Source organism: Cryptotermes secundus, unplaced genomic scaffold, assembly GCF_002891405.2.
Source record: "Cryptotermes secundus unplaced genomic scaffold, Csec_1.0 scaffold84, whole genome shotgun sequence".
Taxonomy (NCBI): Eukaryota; Metazoa; Arthropoda; class Insecta; order Blattodea; family Kalotermitidae; genus Cryptotermes; species Cryptotermes secundus.
This window is the reverse complement of record NW_019723905.1, coordinates 749,190-768,267: the sequence shown is the minus strand read 5'-3', so window position 1 is coordinate 768,267 and position 19,078 is coordinate 749,190. Positions and strand designations below refer to the sequence as shown.

The following is a 19,078-nucleotide window of genomic DNA, read 5'->3' as shown; positions in this document are numbered from 1 at the left end:
GAAATTCGAAACAACTCTCTTCAGAACAAACTTCCAAAATGTTACGACAAAATAAATTTGCTCAAGTGGAACAGGCTCAATAAAAATAAAAGACGTCATTGAAGAACGTCGTCTTCTCTGAGCCATAACGCCCTATAGTTTGAAAAATACCCGACGTTTCGAAGGAATATATAGCCTCCGTTTCAGGGTCGAAAATTAAGCGCAGCAAGAAGCAGGAGATAGGTAGTTGCCAATGTATTGCTTGATTTACTGTTCAACCCTAAAACGGAGGTTACCTTCGAAATGTCTGGATTTTTCAAAATTACAAAGCGTTACAGTCAGAAAGACCTTGCACTTCATACCCACCACGCTGACAACTTCAAATCCAATGTCATTTACTAATCACGTCTACTGACTCCGCAAAACTTGAGCGCATCCAGAAAAAGTTTGCATCTGTCTGTTTCTACCGCTACTTCCCACATAGCNGACCCAAAATCTGGCCGAAATTCGAAACAACTCTCTTCAGAACAAACTTCCAAAATGTTACGACAAAATAAATTTGCTCAAGTGGAACAGGCTCAATAAAAATAAAAGACGTCATTGAAGAACGTCGTCTTCTCTGAGCCATAACGCCCTATAGTTTGAAAAATACCCGACGTTTCGAAGGAATATATAGCCTCCGTTTCAGGGTCGAAAATTAAGCGCAGCAAGAAGCAGGAGATAGGTAGTTGCCAATGTATTGCTTGATTTACTGTTCAACCCTAAAACGGAGGTTACCTTCGAAATGTCTGGATTTTTCAAAATTACAAAGCGTTACAGTCAGAAAGACCTTGCACTTCATACCCACCACGCTGACAACTTCAAATTCAATTTCATTTACTATTATTATTATTATTATGTACATAATAATAATAATAATAATAATAATAACCTATACTGCTATACTGCATTGGGTCAGCAGTACTTCCAGTATGAAAATCACTGTTTTTCTCATTTTGTGAATAATTTAAATGGGATGATATGGTTTGGATTTATCTGGCTCAGGATATGGACCAGAAGAGGGTTCTTGTAACACAGTAATGAACGTAACGGCGAAATTTCCCTAGCGATGAAAGTCTCTGGCGTACAACAGTGAAATTGTTAACGTCTCGATTAACACTAATGCAGCATAATCCGAATGTTGCTGATACCACAGTCCACCATTGCAAAACAGAGTAAATCGCTGCTTCTGCCACGAATTTTTGCATCCTACCTGACCCAGGCATGGGCTTCCTTACCGCTAGCTTTTCTGTCGCGTTTTGTAAAACATTGATCAGTCGTGTGGCTTTGTGGAGACGGCTCCGTTTAAACCAATATTTATTTAAAATGAGCCAATAGAAATAGTTTAAAGCAAGCCGTAATATTATCCTCCTATTTATTTGCGATGTAAATCTCCAAAGGATTTTACCACCAACGTTATATACGCATTCTGCCACTCCCCTACGCCTAAACACTTTCTAAGGCTTTCACAAGTCCGTCTTCTCTATGAACTAGCCTACGTCATGCATGTAGAGGTAAACTTAAGGAAGAATTATCCCATGTGAACTCGTCTGATTTTCCCTCCAGAGTTGAATATCGAAAGTATGTTGAAAATAAGAGAGAACGTCAGTAAATAAGTCGCCAATTAAAGTAAAGCAGCTGTAATGAACTTAACAAGGTTTCTGTGTGTATCACTAGGTAGCAGCGGAGTCAAGCTTCATGGCAGACTAGGTAGCAGAAGCGCTTGCGCCTATTCAGAGGCTGGTTTTAGTGGTCAAAATTTCGACCGTGCTTGAGATGTTTATTACCGAAGAGCAGCGTTCCGTTCTACTTTTTTATGTGTGCAAGAGGACTCAGTGCAAAGGATATTCATGAAGAAATATTTCCTATTTACGGTGGGAAGCGTTTGTTGCGTAAAGTGGTTCACAACTGGGTCGAGTGATTCTCTCAAGGACGGTCGAAAGTCGCAAATGATACCCGACCAGGTGCGGAAGTGGCTGAGACAACAGTCAAAAGACTTGTATGTTGCGGGGTTCGACGCACTGGTAAAGTGATGGGACAAATGTATCAATAATGGTGGAGGATATGTCGAGAAATACATATATTTCTGTTTTGCGTTTTATATCCAGTAAAAAAGTAAAATAGTCTCTGTGCTTAACTAATTAAGCACTAAGCCATGAAAGTGTATGAGGAAGAGGATGTATAGATCCAGGTTTTCTTCACCTCGGCTTCATATTGAGGTGAGTGATCAGCTTCACGGCCCGGCCGCTTTATTCCCGGAGAAAAAGTTTCCAATATCCAATGGACAGGAGGCTGGATGGCCACAGAACCGGTGTGGGCGACGTGAAGAAAAGAAAATCCTTGATCCTACAGGGGCTCGAAATCCTACCCCCCCTCTATTTACTTAAAACTAATTTTTGCATTATCCCCACATCTACACCTAGTCCATCCAGTTGGTGTGTGCTATCCGTCCCACCCAACCCATCCTCCATGAGTTGGTCACCCTAACAGTAGGTATAGGAGGGCACTGTGCTACAAACTGGAAGGTCGCGGTTTCTATTTCTAATGAGGTCATTGGATATTTCAGTGGACCTAATCCTTCCAGCTTCACTCTGGCTCTAAGGTCGACTAAGCCTCTAACAGAAATGAGTACCAGGAATCTTCCTGGGGGTAAAGGGCGGCAGGAGCGTAAGGCTGACGACCTTACCGTCATTTGTATAGAAAATGTGGGAGCCTCGACGTCTCACAACCCTATGGGTCTCCACAGCCTGTTACAGGGATAGCTTTACCTTTACCTTTTTTTTTATTGCTAGTGGGGTGGGACTAAGTCCCTTGTACTGCGGCCACTTCTGGCCTATTGTACCAGCCCCAGATGATAGGTGAGGGTGATTGTGGAGCAATTGGTGGAATGAAGATTTGCAGGGGAAACCGAAGTACTCGGAGAAAACCTGCCCCAGCGCCACTTTGTCCACCACAAATCCCACTTGACCAGACCCGGGATCGAACCCGGGCCGCCACGGTGGGAAGCCAGCGACTAACCGCTTGAGCTATGGCGCGGCCCTACCTTTACCTTTAGTAATACGTATTGGGTGAAGAGTATAATCAGTGAAGATCTTCGTTACGTAATTTTCTCGAGACTCCCGCTTCTTGCGCCCTTTATGTCTAAATATTCCTGTTTTCAAACACTCTCACATTTTGTTCTTTCATTAAGGGAAGAGACCACGCTTCACACCCATATAGAGTACATCCTGAGCAGGTACTGCATCAACCATCCAGTTATCATTGCAGTAACTTCGCTCTCTTTTGACAGTTGAACGTGACTGAGGACAAGTTCCTGGTGAACATTCTGAACGTGTTGCGGTACGATGCATACCACAACCTGCTGAAGCTACGTCAGCCTGTCAACAAGGATAAGTGGTCCACAGAGCCCGCCGTTGTGAACGCTTTCTACAATCCCAACAAAAATGACATCGGTGAGCAAATAATTTTGCAGACATTCCCGACTGAACTCAGTAGTCCTTTAAAACATAATGTTTACTCTGTGCAAGATGCGATATCCGGTTTCTCCGGGGCCATGTGATGTCTTAATTTATAGTTTTTACCTATTAGTAGCACACTTATAGACAGATCCAAAAATTAACTTTGTCTCTTGATATCCTGTCCTGTTTTCCCTGCCACATATCCTATTCCTTTTCATTATTACGCTTTTAATCATCGTATACACAATTGGTCAGTTTCAGGTTAATAGAAATTTCCGGATAATCCAGTGGCGGATATAGCGGCAGTTAATAAATATGCCACAGAATTTAATATAAAGAACCTCATCATTTTGCCCACAGTGCATTTACATGTTTCATGTGATTCACAAATTGAGAAGCGATTGTTTCCTTAAAAAGCATTTTTTTATTGCTAGTGGGGTCGGACTAAGTCCCTTGTACTGCGGACACTTCTTGCCTATTGTACCAGCTCCAGATAATAGGTGAGGGTGATCGTGAAGCAATTGGTGGAATGAAGATTGGCAGGGGAAACCGAAGTACTCGGAGAAAACCTGCCCCAACGCCACTTTGTCCACCACAAATCCCACTGGACCAGGCCCGGGATCGAACCCGGGCCGCCGCGGTGGAAAGCCAGCGACTAACCACTTGAGCTATGGCGCGGCTATATCCTATACATCCTTAACTTTCCTTACTGTGTAATTAATCAAGTACCGGGTCGAAGTTGAAAGTTGATTTTATAATGTGCTACTCAAGCAGGGCTACTGCACATATCAGTTGATACATCAGTATGTAATAATGACGAATGGTGATTAGCAAAGGAAAACGGAATAAACTCCAAAGAACCCTGCACCTCCTTCACATCTCCTACCACGAATCTCACATGAAGTCACACGGAATTGAACCCGAAGCTCTGTGGTCAGAGGCCAGCACCTAAACGTCTGAGCTATGACCTCATCTCTCGTGCTTGTTGCCAGATACTTTCCCGGATAAACAAATGAAAACGAATCGGATAAGCGACGCATGTGGCACTCGTGTGCATTTTCATAGCAGAAGGAGAAACCACTGGGACAGTTGAGCGTACTTAGGAATATAATATTAAAATGGAATTTAAAGAAACAGGAGGTGAGAACTTTGACAGAATTCAGCTGGTTCAGGCTTGTGTGTTCATCTTCGAGTACCATAAATAACGTAGAATGATTTTCCCAATTAATCAACCGATTCTCTCGAGAATGAACCGGTTCAGTACAATTGGAGGGCCCATGGAAGCATCTGACACTTGTAAGAAGCCATTCACGGTGAACATTATCTAAAACATCTCTGAGAGAACGTCATTTCTTGAAAAGGCAACTTTACATTAGAATAGCCGTGTATATACAACGAGGTAACCGGTGTGGCCATTTTGTTTCCCGTTACATGTTGAAACATAACTTAGTAACTTTATAATGACGACGAATCACAACGTAACTGATGATACAGCGCCTTCAGAGATATTTTAGACAAGTAATTACGGACGCACGCTAATGCTATTTGCTAAACTGTGACTTATATTGCAGTATTTCCGGCTGGAATCCTTCAGCCTCTTTTCTACAGCCAACACTTCCCAAAGTCTCTGAACTATGGTGGTATCGGCGTTGTGATTGGTCACGAGATTACACATGGTTTTGATGATAAAGGTGAGCAATTAGTGGTGATACCGTTGTGTTTATAGTCGACAGTTTCTGAAAAATCATAACACAGATTGAAGTTTAAAATCTTTTTACGCCATTTTGTATCCATGATTGGCCTTCGTGTTAATTTAAGATGTAATCTGTTGTTGATGGAGCTGATGAACAATAGAAACATTATTCTGCGTGTATATATAATTATTTACCTTGAATCTCGTGATACATTATATTAAAAGTACAAGTCGAGGATTATAACTGAACAGAACTGAAGATGTGTTTGGCCTGCTATGACAGGGCGGCAGTTCGACAAGGACGGCAACATGATGCAATGGTGGAACAATGTAACAATCCGCGCCTTCCGAGAGAGGGCACAGTGCATCATTGACCAGTATTCCAGGTACAAGCTTGACGAGGTGGATTTGTACGTGAATGGCCGTATGACTCAGGGTGAGAATATTGCTGACAACGGGGGACTCAAGCAGTCTTTCAGGGTAAGTCCATCAGCCCAAAAATTCAACACGACCAAGTCAATCTTCACATCCAACTTCAACATCCACTTAATATTATTCTCCCATGTAAGTACATTGATCTTTCATTATTTTGTCACGATATTAATAGGGTGGTTCAAGATTAACCTGGAATTTTTACCTAAATAACACTAAATGCTGAAATCGCCAAATTCTCACCCCTTTTCAAGGTACTCTGAATTTGTAATAATACATTTTCTCCAGATTTCTGAGAAGTCACTGATTGCCAGCAACTAAAGATTGTATCATGACTACATAGCTAGTTCAGGACACCGCGTTTGTGTTAATCATTATTCTGATATTTCTGCCCTCTTAAGCGCACCTTTATTTGTCCAAATAAATGAAAATCACTTGGGTCTAAGTAAGGAAGGTGATTCATTATTTCCCAGCCCACTGTTGCGAATGACGCCTTACGAAAATCTGCCGTATGTGGACGGGCGTTATTGTACAGTAGGGTGAGCTCTGACAATTCCTCGGGTTTTGTTCTGTATTCATAATCACTTGGTGAACATCATTGCGAAGCGAGTTACACTAATACTGTGCATTAATTGTTATACCGCTTGGAAGGAAATCAACACGAATCACTTTTTCTGAATCTCAAAATAAACATTCCATGACCTTGCCAGCTGATACTCGTGTCTTGAATTCCTTTATGGCCTTCAGAAAATATATTTTACCAATCATAGACACTTGCACATGACAGGGTTTTCCCTATACCGTGCATTTAACCTACGAAAATTGTTTGATGATTTCATTTTCTCTTCCACGATGAATCTGATAATAGAGCGCTGTTCTACACTAGGAATAAAAAGTCTGGCGCCATTTTTCATTAGCTCTATTGTGCCGCAGAATCGGGAGTCATGGCCACCTGCCGCACAGTGAATACAGTATTATCGTAAAGTGTCCTTAAAAGAATTTTATTTTACTTGTTCTCACGTCTTCAGGAAAAAGAATAAGGCCCACGTTATAATTGAACCACCTTTATTTTTACTTATTCTCTATCATTGTTGTTTAATGCTGTGTGTAAGGCCAGGGCAAACATTACTGCGGCCACAGGAGATGAGGAATTCCTCCTCCTCAATTAGAAACTGATTAACTCTCAAAACTTGATCACAATTATGAACTGTGTGTTGTATCCGTCGCAACACAACACTGAGAGGTTTGTTCACATCAACTATGTATGAGTACAACGAGTTTATTGATCTCGATGGTGTCCTGCTACATGTTTAGGCTTGTGGAAGTCATCATCAGGCAGTCATACATTACTAGCTATTCTTGAACTATGGAGTTGCTGTCTATATATGTATAGGTTACAATATTAAAATTATTGCCAATAAGTGGGATTTTTAGCATTCCATTAAATTGCTAAAATTGTTGTTCTTTCTTATATACCTATTGCCTAAGTTAAAGCTTTGTGTTAACTGGTATATACAAATGTTCATACAGTGGCATAAAATATAACAATAGATTTAATATTATAAAATAAAATACAAAAATTTTATAATTATAAAATACACTTAGATATTATGTTGCAAACATGATGTTATAATATGTGGTGGTCTACGGTCGATGTTTTATTCCAATGTTGTTATCGTATTTGATGGTTATGACCGCCTCTGTGGTCTAGTGGTCAGGGTTCCTCGCTACAGATCCAGATGTCTCGTGTTCGATTCCCGGCGCTACCAGATTTTATGAGAAATAGTGGGTATGGAACGGGTTCCACTCAGCCTCGTGAGGATAATTGAGGTGCTCTTTCAAGGAAATAGCGGCTCCGGTCTAGGAAACCGAGATTAACGGCCGTGGGTATCCGTTGCGCTGACGTGACACCCTCTATGCGCACAAGTTGCCACTCACTTCGCCGACAAGCGGCGGTCGCTCGGTCGGTATAGTTCGCTTGCGGATTACAGGCCACGGAGTTTGTTTATATGAGATGGTTATGATGGTCAGCGAAGGAGGGTGAAATGGATGGGTCACATGGCACATATATGGAAGATTAGAAACATGCGATTTTATTTCGAACATTTGAAAGGAAGACACCGATGGAGTTGTGTGAACTGGATTCATCTGGCTCAGGTTAGGGACTATTGGAGGGCTCTTTTGAACACGGTAATGAACTTCCGGTCTCATAAAAAGTAGAGAAAATGTTTAATAGCTCCGCTTCTGGCGGTGAAGTTATTTAGTTAGATAGAGAGGAAGAAACCAATTGGGAAACACAGATGTAGATGGGAGATTAACATTGAAGTGCGTATTAAAGACAAGAAATGTGAATATGATTTTAAGGCAGGATAAAACTCCGTGTCAGGTTCTTTGAAAATGGGAATGAACTTTCGGGTTTCTTAAACGGAGAGCAATTTCTTGTTGAGTTAAGCAAATGTTAGCTTCTCAAGGACTCTGCTACATGTACTTGAGTTAATAAGTCAGACACAAATCAGTTCGTTTATTTCATGTTAAACATCTGTTTCTGAAGAACTCTTATGGCACAAATGAACACTAGGCGTGCAACAATACATAATTCTGTGGTTGACACGAACGATTATGATAAGACGGAATTGTTATTTTGCCCTCCCCCCTTCTTGTTACTTGCGCTCCACATCGTGTATTTGAAATAATCTTATTGGGATGTGTGTTTAATTAATCTTCTAGGCAGTTGCATAGCACAGGTGTATACTACCAGGATTCCCAATGCAGCGGCCCGGGTTTGATTCCAGACCAGTTACTGTGGGATTTATAGTGGACGGAGTGCCGCCGGAGCGGATATTCTGCCAATACATCGCAAATTTTCATTCCATCAACTGCTCCACATTCATAATCATCCTATCTTTGACGCTGTATAGTCACATTAGTGGCAGAGTCGTTGAATATCTGAGTAATTAACCTATTGCCCGTTACTTTAACGACGAGTCTTTCTTGATAACGATATAAGGTTCCACCCTGCTTGTATAAATTTCGGGTTTTGCAGATGCGAAGGAAATTTGAATCCACATGAGAGTTTCATTTATAATTCAGGTTCCAAATATTAAATGTAAAAGGTGAATTTGTCCATGGGCTTAATTAATTAAGCACTATGCCATGAAGGTATCGATAACAGTGGCAGCGCTGTCGAAGACACGAATAATCTTCTCCCGCTCAAACATTTGGATCGTGGGTTCGAATCCCACTTGAGGCATGGATGTTGATTTGCGTTTATTCTGTTTGTGTTGTCCTGTGTGCAGGTAGCGGCCTTGCGACGGGCTGATCCCCCGTCCAAGGAGTCCTACCGATGGTGTAAAGATCAAGAAACTGAAAAAGCGGCCAAAGCCCAATAAAGAGCTATAGAGTCATAGATAGATAGATGCCATGAAGGCTTATGGTTCAGTGGAAGTATATATCCAATACTCTTGTCCTCGGCGCTAGATGGAGGTGAATGGTCAGCTTTACGCCGCTTTAACCCCAGGAAAGGAGCTCCCTGTATCCATTGGAGAGACTGAGTATGTCCAAAAGCTTCTCTGGAGCTGTGGAGAAAGCAAAAATCACTTTCCCCTTATCTATACCGAGTGAGCTATTTCGACTCCTCTCCAAACAATAAATCTCCCCGAAATTGAAGGCGGCACATGTGAACAGATACCCGGACAGGCGGACATCACTTCCCTATGATACGTGTATATCCTCTTATTCATTTCGTGCTAACAGCTTATGATAAGTGCTTAAAGAAACGCAGCAACAAATTCCAGAATTTGTTGTATCGGATTGTATATCATGGACGAATTACCAAGAGATATCCCGTTTTGAATCGGCCGTATCAATATGAAGTTGGTGCTCGAACTCCGAGACTTTCTCTGTCTCATTCTCCAGACGTTTGTAACTAGACAGATTCCGAAACGTTTGACACGAACTCCATAATTACAAGTCTGCTCGTCCGAAAGTATTTCATTGTACACTGTCCCCTCTAAAGCTTCAAAACATAGAAATCGACTTATGTTCAACTATAGGCCGCACCATAGCTCAAGCAGTTAGTCGCTGGCTTCCGACCGCGGCGGCCCGGGTTCGATCTCAGGTCTGGTCAAGTGGGATTTGTGGTGGATAAAGTGGCGTTGGGGCAGGTTTTCTCAGAGTACTTCGGTTTCCCCTGCCAATTTTCATTCCACCAATTTCTCCACAATCACCCTCACCTATCATCTGGGGCTGGTACAGTAGACCAGCAGTGGCCGCAGTACAAGGGACTTAGTCCCACCCCACTAACAATAAAAGAAAAAAAATTGTTCAACTAGAAAACCTGAACCATTGAAGAGAAATTTAAGTTTCGCGTAAATTGCTGCAGGCTAAATTGTACCAATGGGACAGTTGTTACATGCAAAACTACCTGACCTGGTAATCTGTAATCCATTTTCGCCGGACGACACAATCTCTTCTCTTCTCCCTGTAGAGTCCAGAGCGTTTCTGATGCCCACACAGCCCCATTTTACCAAGGAGCTCATTCCTCAGTGGTACAGCAGCACAGACGTGAAGCTCACCATATATTTCCTTCTCGAACGTGGACAGAATGCATCGACCTACGCTTCCATTCCACCATTTTTCTTCATAGCTCAGTGCTTAATTAAACACAGTGACAAATTCACTTCAACTGCAGAACAATCTAATATCTTCAGCACTTTTGTGGACTAAATATAACTTCAAATGAATCAATTATTTTATGCAGAGAATTAGTGAAATTTTTATAGTTTTCACTATAAAAATTATAGTATTGATGATTTTACTTTTTACGCACGCAGGCTTACAAGAAATGGGTAGCGAAACATGGGGAAGAGCCGAGCCTTCCTGGAATCAACCTCACACATGACCAATTGTTCTTCCTCAACTATGCGCAGATCTGGTGTGGCTCTATGAGGCCAGAGGACGCTCTCACGAAGATACGGTCATCGGTCCATTCTCCTGGCCCCATTAGAGTACTGGGCCCACTATCGAACTCCTGGGACTTCGCAAAAGCTTTCAGCTGTCCTTTGGGATCTCCCATGAATCCACGACATAAGTGTTCTGTGTGGTAAACGGGAGAAGTACCTCAGGAGCAAGTTTGTATCTCTAAGGTTCTCATATTTGCAAGTGTAACAATCATTATTACAAACTCAAAATGAGCGATTAATAACAGGCGCTTTAGTGGAAGCTGTTGGCGTTCCTCTCATGCTTACTGAACCAACGAACGCAACTATTGCCCCAAATCAAAGTGAATTACGATAGTCATCCCGTTTGTTGCGAGTAATCGATAAATATCGTGAGCTACCTCATAGCTTGAGTGATTATTGGATAGATACAAAATATAAGATACTATATTCAGTCACCTCGTTTGATTCCTTTATCTCGAGACAACTATTCTTGGGGAATTATTTTCTGAAGTCTACTGGATAAAAGTGAAGGTTTTATTTGAATCTATGACAAAAACCGTAGAAAGTAAAGGAAGTTTCTTTACGTTGTATTTGTCATAAAATTTCACGTTATTTACAACCTTATGTTGATGTACACAGGTACAAGAACATACCAATGACGGATTATTACAAAAATAATGCATAATAAATTAATATAAGGAATTAATCTCAAGTACATAAACTGAATACCTATTAAGATATGAAGAAATGAAAGAGAAATCTGTGCATTACCAATATCTGATTCCAAAACACGTGACAAAGTATTACATTAAACCCATTAGAAGGATAGAACATATATTTTGGATATTTAAGAATATGCTGCTGAGGAGAATATTTGGAATTAAGAAGGAGGGAGGAACAGGAGGCTTATGAAAAATGCATAATGATTTAGTTATTTATACTTCTCGCGAAATATTATTAGGATGATGTCAGAGAGAATGAGATAAGCAGAAGATGTAGTAAACAGGGAGCTGAGAGCAACATACAGAATTTAGTTGGGAAATCTGAATGTAAGAATTTACTTTGAAAAATTTGCATAGACGAAAGGGGAAAGAAATGGATTGGGCATGGGTTGGATTCATGTGGCTCAGGTGAGGGATCAGTGACTGAAAATTAAAAACATAGATTTCTTGAGAAGTTAAGGGACTATACGTTTCCCAAGATGGACTCTGCTCCATGAAGTTAGTTGGGATATGAAGAAATCTGAAATATCATTGCTTTTCAATTATAAGTGATAACGGTCATGATTAGTTTACAATTTTTAAACCTTAAAATATTGACATTTAGTAAAATTATATTGCTTTTTGTACACAGACGAAGAAGGTGATGAGGAAGACAGACACTACTGTTTTAAACCTTAAAATATCTTCTATATAAATCTGAGGGGCTGGTCAGATTACAAGACATACAAATTTACTATAGTGCCTGCATTCAGGTGCTGAGACAACGCTGTAAAACATACCTGCTCTCATTAGAATTTATACTTGTTTACTGCAGTTCTTTTATCTTGTATTGGGCCAACACTGTAGAACGTACCTGCTCTGATTACAGTTTATACTTGTTTACTGCAGTTTCTTCAATCTTCTGTTGGCGCAACGCTGTTGAACATACCTTCTCTGATTAGAGTTTATACCCTTTCACTGCAGTTCCTTCAATTAGGATAAAGCTAAAGCAGTGGCGGCTCGTAGCTAAAATTAGTGGGGGTGCTGCTCCAGAAGCGCACAGTTCCATACAAAGATTTGGCTAATGACATTAAGCTTAAGGTTTATATATTGTATTGTACAAGTATAAAGAAAGAATTAAAGAAAAAAGGACTCATTATATAAACGTTATCGATAATATCATGTGGAAATTGGGGGTGCTGCAGTTCCGCCGCAGTGCCTATACACGGGCCGCTCCCGAGCTAAAAAATATGCTGAAGTCTTGTAGTCTGCTCTGACTGTAATTTTATTTTATTTATTCGGGCGTTGGGACAACAAAATAGAAGAAGCTAAAGTCTGGTCATCTACTCTGGTAGTATCTTGCGGTATGCTACTATAGACCCTACAGTCAGATTTTGGGACTGCATTATAGAATGAGTTCAAGTCTGCTCGTATGCCCAGATTATAATTTATGCTTCTTTACCACGATCCCTCGAGACAGGCGTTGGGAGTGCAATGCAGATTATGAAGGATTTGAGGTTCTCACAGCAGTGGTTATGGAGAGTTGTATCTCCTGATATATAACGCCAAGTAGCACATTGAAATTCAGTTGATGTTTCGGATAAACATGTCGCTTCCATCTTCTTATATTCCAGAAGATAGAATTCTTCAGTACTGAGGAGGTCTCTTCTGATTATAGTTTATACTTACTTGCTTTAGTCCGTTCATTAATATGTTGGAACAGCGTTGTAGGATAGACCAAAGCGCCTACCTTTATCCCGTTGTAGTTTATTAAGAGGCCGAATTCGAATATTGTAATGGGACTGTCAAAGACCGAAATTAAGGTAACGTTTTTAGATAGCCGGTCTCTTAGTGACATTCAAGAATTATGAAAACATTTATTCCTCGTTAATTAAATTATCAGTTAAAATTTGTCCACTGTAAATATTATTTATACATGAAATATCTTATACGAAACGTATTTCGGATTAAAATTTAAAGCAAATTATGAATTTTAATGTTCTCCATATAACTTATCCCATGGACCTGAAACAGAGTCCATATTTAGAGGAGCTTAAACTGGCAAGAATAAAATAAAGAGTCGGAATTTTGTAATTAATGGTGGTCACCAGACATACGATCATATAATATATTTAGATGTGATATATAAAATAAAAATGCTACCGTTGTTTAGGAAATTGCACAGAGAACCTTAAAAATGGGCGCAAAGGGAAGACTTCAGCCTTCGAAGGAAGACGACTTATATGCAAAGAGTTAATCTATATTTACCTATTTGGCCTTAAAATTTTTGCCATTACAAATTAAAAAGCAAACCATTATACAGAAATAATATTGGAAAACTTTTTTTTAATTGAAAAAGATAAAGATCTAATTCAGGATGAACGGAAAAAGAAATGAGGTATCTTAGGCCCACAAAGAAATAATTCTAATTTTTAAAGAACTTATTTTTAACTAAAAACATAAAACATCTGTTTATTTAATTATCCCCAGTCAAGTTCATTAGAAATCTTGCAACACTATGAAAAAATCAGCAAAAATATTATCAAGTAAGGGTGAAAAATATGAAGAAACGACTGAAATTCATTATATATACTGCACAGACCAGAGAGGCTGTGGTGGAAAATAAATTATTCATTTCCGGGCGGATATGAAAATGTGTTTCCCCTTATGTTGTTACTTTTCTTGGCGGGCACTTATTTCGACATGTTAATATGAATTATTATTTTTAAATTTTTTATTACATTCCGTGTACTGAAAACATAGCATTAATAATTTTATTTAAACTTAAATATAATTTTTGAAGCCTTTGTATGTAACCAAGCTTTCCAAATAAAATACCTTAACTCATTAAGACTCCTAAACGAAAATGTGCCCAACGAAATACTGAAATTTAAATTAAAGTGTGAAATGATTCTAAGTGCGCCAAACTTTGAAGATGTGAAGTTTGCTACTTTCTTGGTTCTTGGTGCAATATTGTCCCTGCTGTGTCCTTTGCGCCATGCTACTTCTGCACGGTGGTCGCTATATTACATTTCTTTCAGCAAACAGACAATTGGATGAACGCTGAGACAAGTGATGTGCTTGCTTTCAAGAATAAGAAATCAGTGTTTCTTTATATCAGTGATATGCTTCTAATATTTGTTGTGGAGCGTTCCTGTAATATATCTTGTTCAGTGAACTTGGTGTTGAAATGGAGAATTCCAGTCGGAGTCGAAAAATATTTTTCTGTGAAACATTTATTTTAAGATGCAAAAATAAGGACTCTGAATAGTTCTATCTATTGCAGCTGGTACAGAAGGGAGCACTTAAGCCTCTGTTGACGTAAGAAAGTGATTATATGATATGTTGGACAAATTTTTGAGTCTATGGTTAGTGAGTAACATACGTTATGTGGAATTTTACAATCATATAATTATGGGATGATAAGCTTAAGTCATACTCTTGTCATTGCTGATGTTTTAGTTGATGCAGGGCTCGTGCAGATGGTGTTTCTCTTGTATAATATTTGTTGATGTACAAAACATTTTACAACTTTCGGCTTTTTGTGGTGTTGAACTAATATTATTTTAACTCGTCCGTACAAACTAGATATTATTATTATTATTATTATTATTGGCAGTACAACCCTTGTGAGTCTTGGTCTGCTCTAAAAACTTTCTGCAGCCATCCGTCTCTTGTACCTTTCCTCTCCAATTAACTACACCCAAGTTCCTCAGATCCTTCTCCACGTTGTCCATCTCATTCTTGGTCTACCTTTCTTCCTTCTCCTTTCCGGTTTTACAATCATTATTCTTTTATAATATTTTTCATTTTCTCTCCTTATAACATGACCTGCCCATCTCAATCTATTAATTTTATTCTTTTAATTATATCTACATCATTAAATATACTATATAATTCCTGATTGTATCGTCTTCGTCAGATCCCACTACTTTGTACTGCTCCATAGATTCTTCTTAAAATCTTTCTCTCCAAACCTCCAAAGCAGTGCTTCATGGGCCTTGCTCAAAATCCAGCTCTCAGGCCATAGAGCACCGTTGGAAGTACTCGTATAATAGTTTTATACAGCTGGCATTTAGTTTTCCTGTTTAGTAATTGAGATTTCATCATTTTCAACATGCCCTAATAACATCTATTTCATATTATGATTATGCGTTTAATTTCTTCCTCCGAACTAGGTATAGCAGTGGCTTTTCCAGTACTACGTAGACTCTCCGATGTAAAATTCATTTGTATCGCTAAAAGGGCCCTAGGTTATGACCAGCATCTATTTCTTTATTGCTAGTGGGGTGGGACTAACTCCCTTATACTGCGGCCACTTCTGGCCTATTGTACCAGCCCCAGATGATAGGTGAGGGTGATTGTGGAGCAATTGGTGGAATGAAGATTTGCAGGGAAACCGAAGTACTCGGAGAAAACCTGCCCCAACGCCACTTTGTCCACCACAAATCCCACTTGACCAGACCCGGGATCGAACCCGGGCCGCCACGGTGGGAAGCCAGCGACTAACCGCTTGAGCTATGGCGCGGCCGAACGTCATCCAACTGAAGGGATTTACGGCACGATGAATTCATCGTGTGGTGGAGGGGGGTCGATACGTATGACGTATCTAAGCGCACAGCGGCTTTCGTGAATTTCGGCGCTCTAGAACTAAGTAGACTACGTCTGGCACATTCAGAGCCTTGGTGAAAATAGAAGTATATGTATTCATGCTATGAAGGGCATATTAATAGAGTTAGTAAATATACGTGCCAAACCTTTCTTTCCGAAGCAACTGTAGACGTTTTCAATCATACGTGACATTTCTTTCACTGTCTGACACATTCAAATCTCCGTAACTCCTCAGTTATTGAACGCAGTTTAACGAAACTTTCAGAGATCGTTCCGCACGATTTCGAAATCCGTTTGTTGCACTAAAATCTATCCTATATGATGCCCACTAAGATCGTGAACTTAATACAGACGGAGAACAAAATTGTGGAGAATCTTAATTATTATTTCTGTAGGAATATCTTAGTCTATCTTTGGATATGATCGGATTTTCTGAAATGATCTATCCTTAAATTTTCCCCACATAATACAATTGGTAGCCACGAAAATATATATGTTCGCGTCTCCAAACCCTATCAGGTATTACCATCTTTAATCTTGCTCCTAATGGCTTCGTTAATAGAAATATCACAATAAAAGTTTTAGTATTACGATAAGTAATCGTTTGTTGTAAGCATTTTTGTTGTTGATGGTGCGACGCTATAAAAAAAATTTCTTTTTAAATTCATATAGTGGGGGGTGGAGTCCAGTTGGGTCAACTCGGCACGGCGGCCACTGATTGGCCTATTGTACCTGCCCCGGGTGATTATGATGGTGGAGAATTTGGTGGAATGAAGACTGGCAAGGGAAATCGAAGTACTCGGAGAAAACCCGCCCCAGCGCCACTTTGTCCTCCACAAATCCCACTTGACCAGACCCGGGATCTAACCCGGGCCGCCGCAGTTGGAAGCCAGCGCCTGACCGCTTGAGCTATGGCGCGGCCGACGTAAAACCTTAGTCAGGACAGACGGTGTTGAGACCGATTTTCGAACCGAGCACCTTCCTAAACCATGAGTGCCACGTGTTCGAAGCAGTCTCTTCTCCTTTTCAATGAAGATGGCGTTGCGCAGCATGACACCTTTCAAGACGCCACAAATTGTTGGTATCGACCGCTGCCAGAGCTGCTTGAAATCTTACCACGAAATCTTCCATAGTAACGAGTGGGATTGCATAAGCGTGCTCGTTCAGGTGTCCCCACTCCATCTGACTTAGAGGAGGCCATGCAATCGGTTCTCGACGTCAAGTCCATCTACCTGGTTATGGCGCGCTCAACCACTGCCGGATGTCTTACCCATAGTGCACTGGAGGTTCCGCATGTTGGAACCACAACCCCTGCCTCACAGCTGCAGGCACAACTTCCAGTAGACCCGCTAGAACAGTTTCGAGAAGGTCACGATTTCATGGCGCAGTCAGCCTTTCAGGTAGCAGGCAGTGGCCCGCTGCAGTGTCCCCAACGATTCCAGCCAAAACGGCGACGCTGTAGAAGACTCCACACTCACGTTCGCGTATTGAACGAGGTTTGCTCCGCGCTAAGAGGAGATTGTCATGGAAGTTGAAGTCACCCTCACGCGTAAAATGTGTCTCTTTTGTCCACAGAATTTTATGTGAAAGGAGTTCATCCGCAGCATGTTGATGTCGTAGCCATTCGCAGAACTACGTCCGTAAAGGAAAGTAGTCTGGAAATGTATGTAGGCTCCCGCGAGTAGTGGTATGGGTGCATCTCATGAAATATTTCGTATCACAACATCGTGAGAGATTCTTCACGGTTCTCATTCCACAGATGCATGCAGTTGCCTCATCTTCATTGGCTGGTGTCCGCACAGTCAACGGGCGAAGTGAACTCACGTGTGTGGTAGGTGTCTCACGGAGACGCTGCTTCCAACATGGAAACAAATTAGCGTCTGGATGACGTCTACCAGGATAAAGTAGTGCTTATTCTGCACAGCAGTATCGACACTACTATTGCAGATACAGAGGATTAGGAGCGTGTCACAATATTCCTGGTGTATGTATTCCATGATCTTTCGATACAAATTCACCCCTGATTTCGCTTTGTGTCTTAAGTGTACCTAACAACGCGCTCGACAGTTGACCCTACTGAGAATTGTTGCACCATTTGGCGGTGACGTGTATCTCCAAAATTAAACTTCTGTTGTACAATATTTTCGACTTTTTTGAAAAAGGAATCTCACTACGGAGAGAAAATTTCGTCTCAGCCCCCACCTCTACTGTTATTTATATCATTAACCGACACGTTTCTGCTGTTAGCTCTACCAACCAATGTCTCTAATGTTAACTCTAACAACAACAGATTTGTACCTCCAAATTTATGTTTAATATTACGTAGCTTATGTCTCTTCTATTAATATATATTGTTAATAATACCAGCATTAGATTTATACCTCTATTGCTATATCTATCAACAATGGATTTATACCTCCAGTGTTATACTTATTAACAATAGGCTTCAATCTACATACTTACTTTTATCAACGGGAGATATTTGTAATATTATAATTTTGCCTTTAGTAAAGGTAGACGTATATCTACGGAGTTTCCTTTATCAAAAAGAGACATACTTTTACTATTACCTTTATTAATGTAACATATGAATTTCTATTGTTACATCTATCATAAGTAGACATGTATCTCCACAGTCACGCTTGTTAAAATAATCTTATGTTTCTATCATTACCACCGCCGACAATAGATCCATACTTCGAACGCTATATTAATAACAATAGACTCTTATTTCTACTATACCTCTTTACTTTTGCATTTGTCAAGAACAGATGTGTGTATCCCCTACTACTTTCTTCGAAAGTAGATATATTTCTGCTCTTTCCGTTATCACAATAGGTTTTCATCTTCATTGTTACATTTATCAACTATAGACTTACATCTCTACTGAGCGAATACCGATAGGAATGGAGATTTCAGTCTCATCTGACATCTGCCGACATCTGAACATCCCCCGTCACTTGCCTTCTGCTTGGTTACTGTCATCCCCTGTATCTACTGCCAAAATTACAAAATTCGAAGGCCACTGGAATCTGATAAATTTTTATCTGCTGTGAGTAGTTTGAAGTAAAATATGTTACTAATATGTACTTTGTATTGTATAAATTTCAATTTCAGTTACCTTACGTAGCTGTATATTTTGCTTTTTTATCTTGTTTCAGTTAGACATGAGAATACCAAGTAAGAATTTGTGCATTATATAAATTTATAATTCTGTTGTACAAA

General features: G+C 40.1%; 1 protein-coding gene across 1 annotated transcript in view; it reads left to right on the top strand.

Moving 5' to 3' along the window:
- The window catches only part of LOC111861932 (neprilysin-1), a 144,269-nt gene extending 132,014 nt beyond the window's left edge, over positions 1-12,255 (top strand). The window contains exons 11-14 of the mRNA XM_023846905.2: positions 3,308-3,470; positions 5,048-5,167; positions 5,453-5,649; positions 10,434-12,255. Of these exons, the coding sequence (XP_023702673.1) occupies positions 3,308-3,470; positions 5,048-5,167; positions 5,453-5,649; positions 10,434-10,706 (753 nt within the window). The 3' untranslated portion in view covers positions 10,707-12,255. The remainder of the gene's footprint in view (positions 1-3,307; positions 3,471-5,047; positions 5,168-5,452; positions 5,650-10,433) is intronic.
- Positions 12,256-19,078: the final 6,823 nt, after the last annotated feature.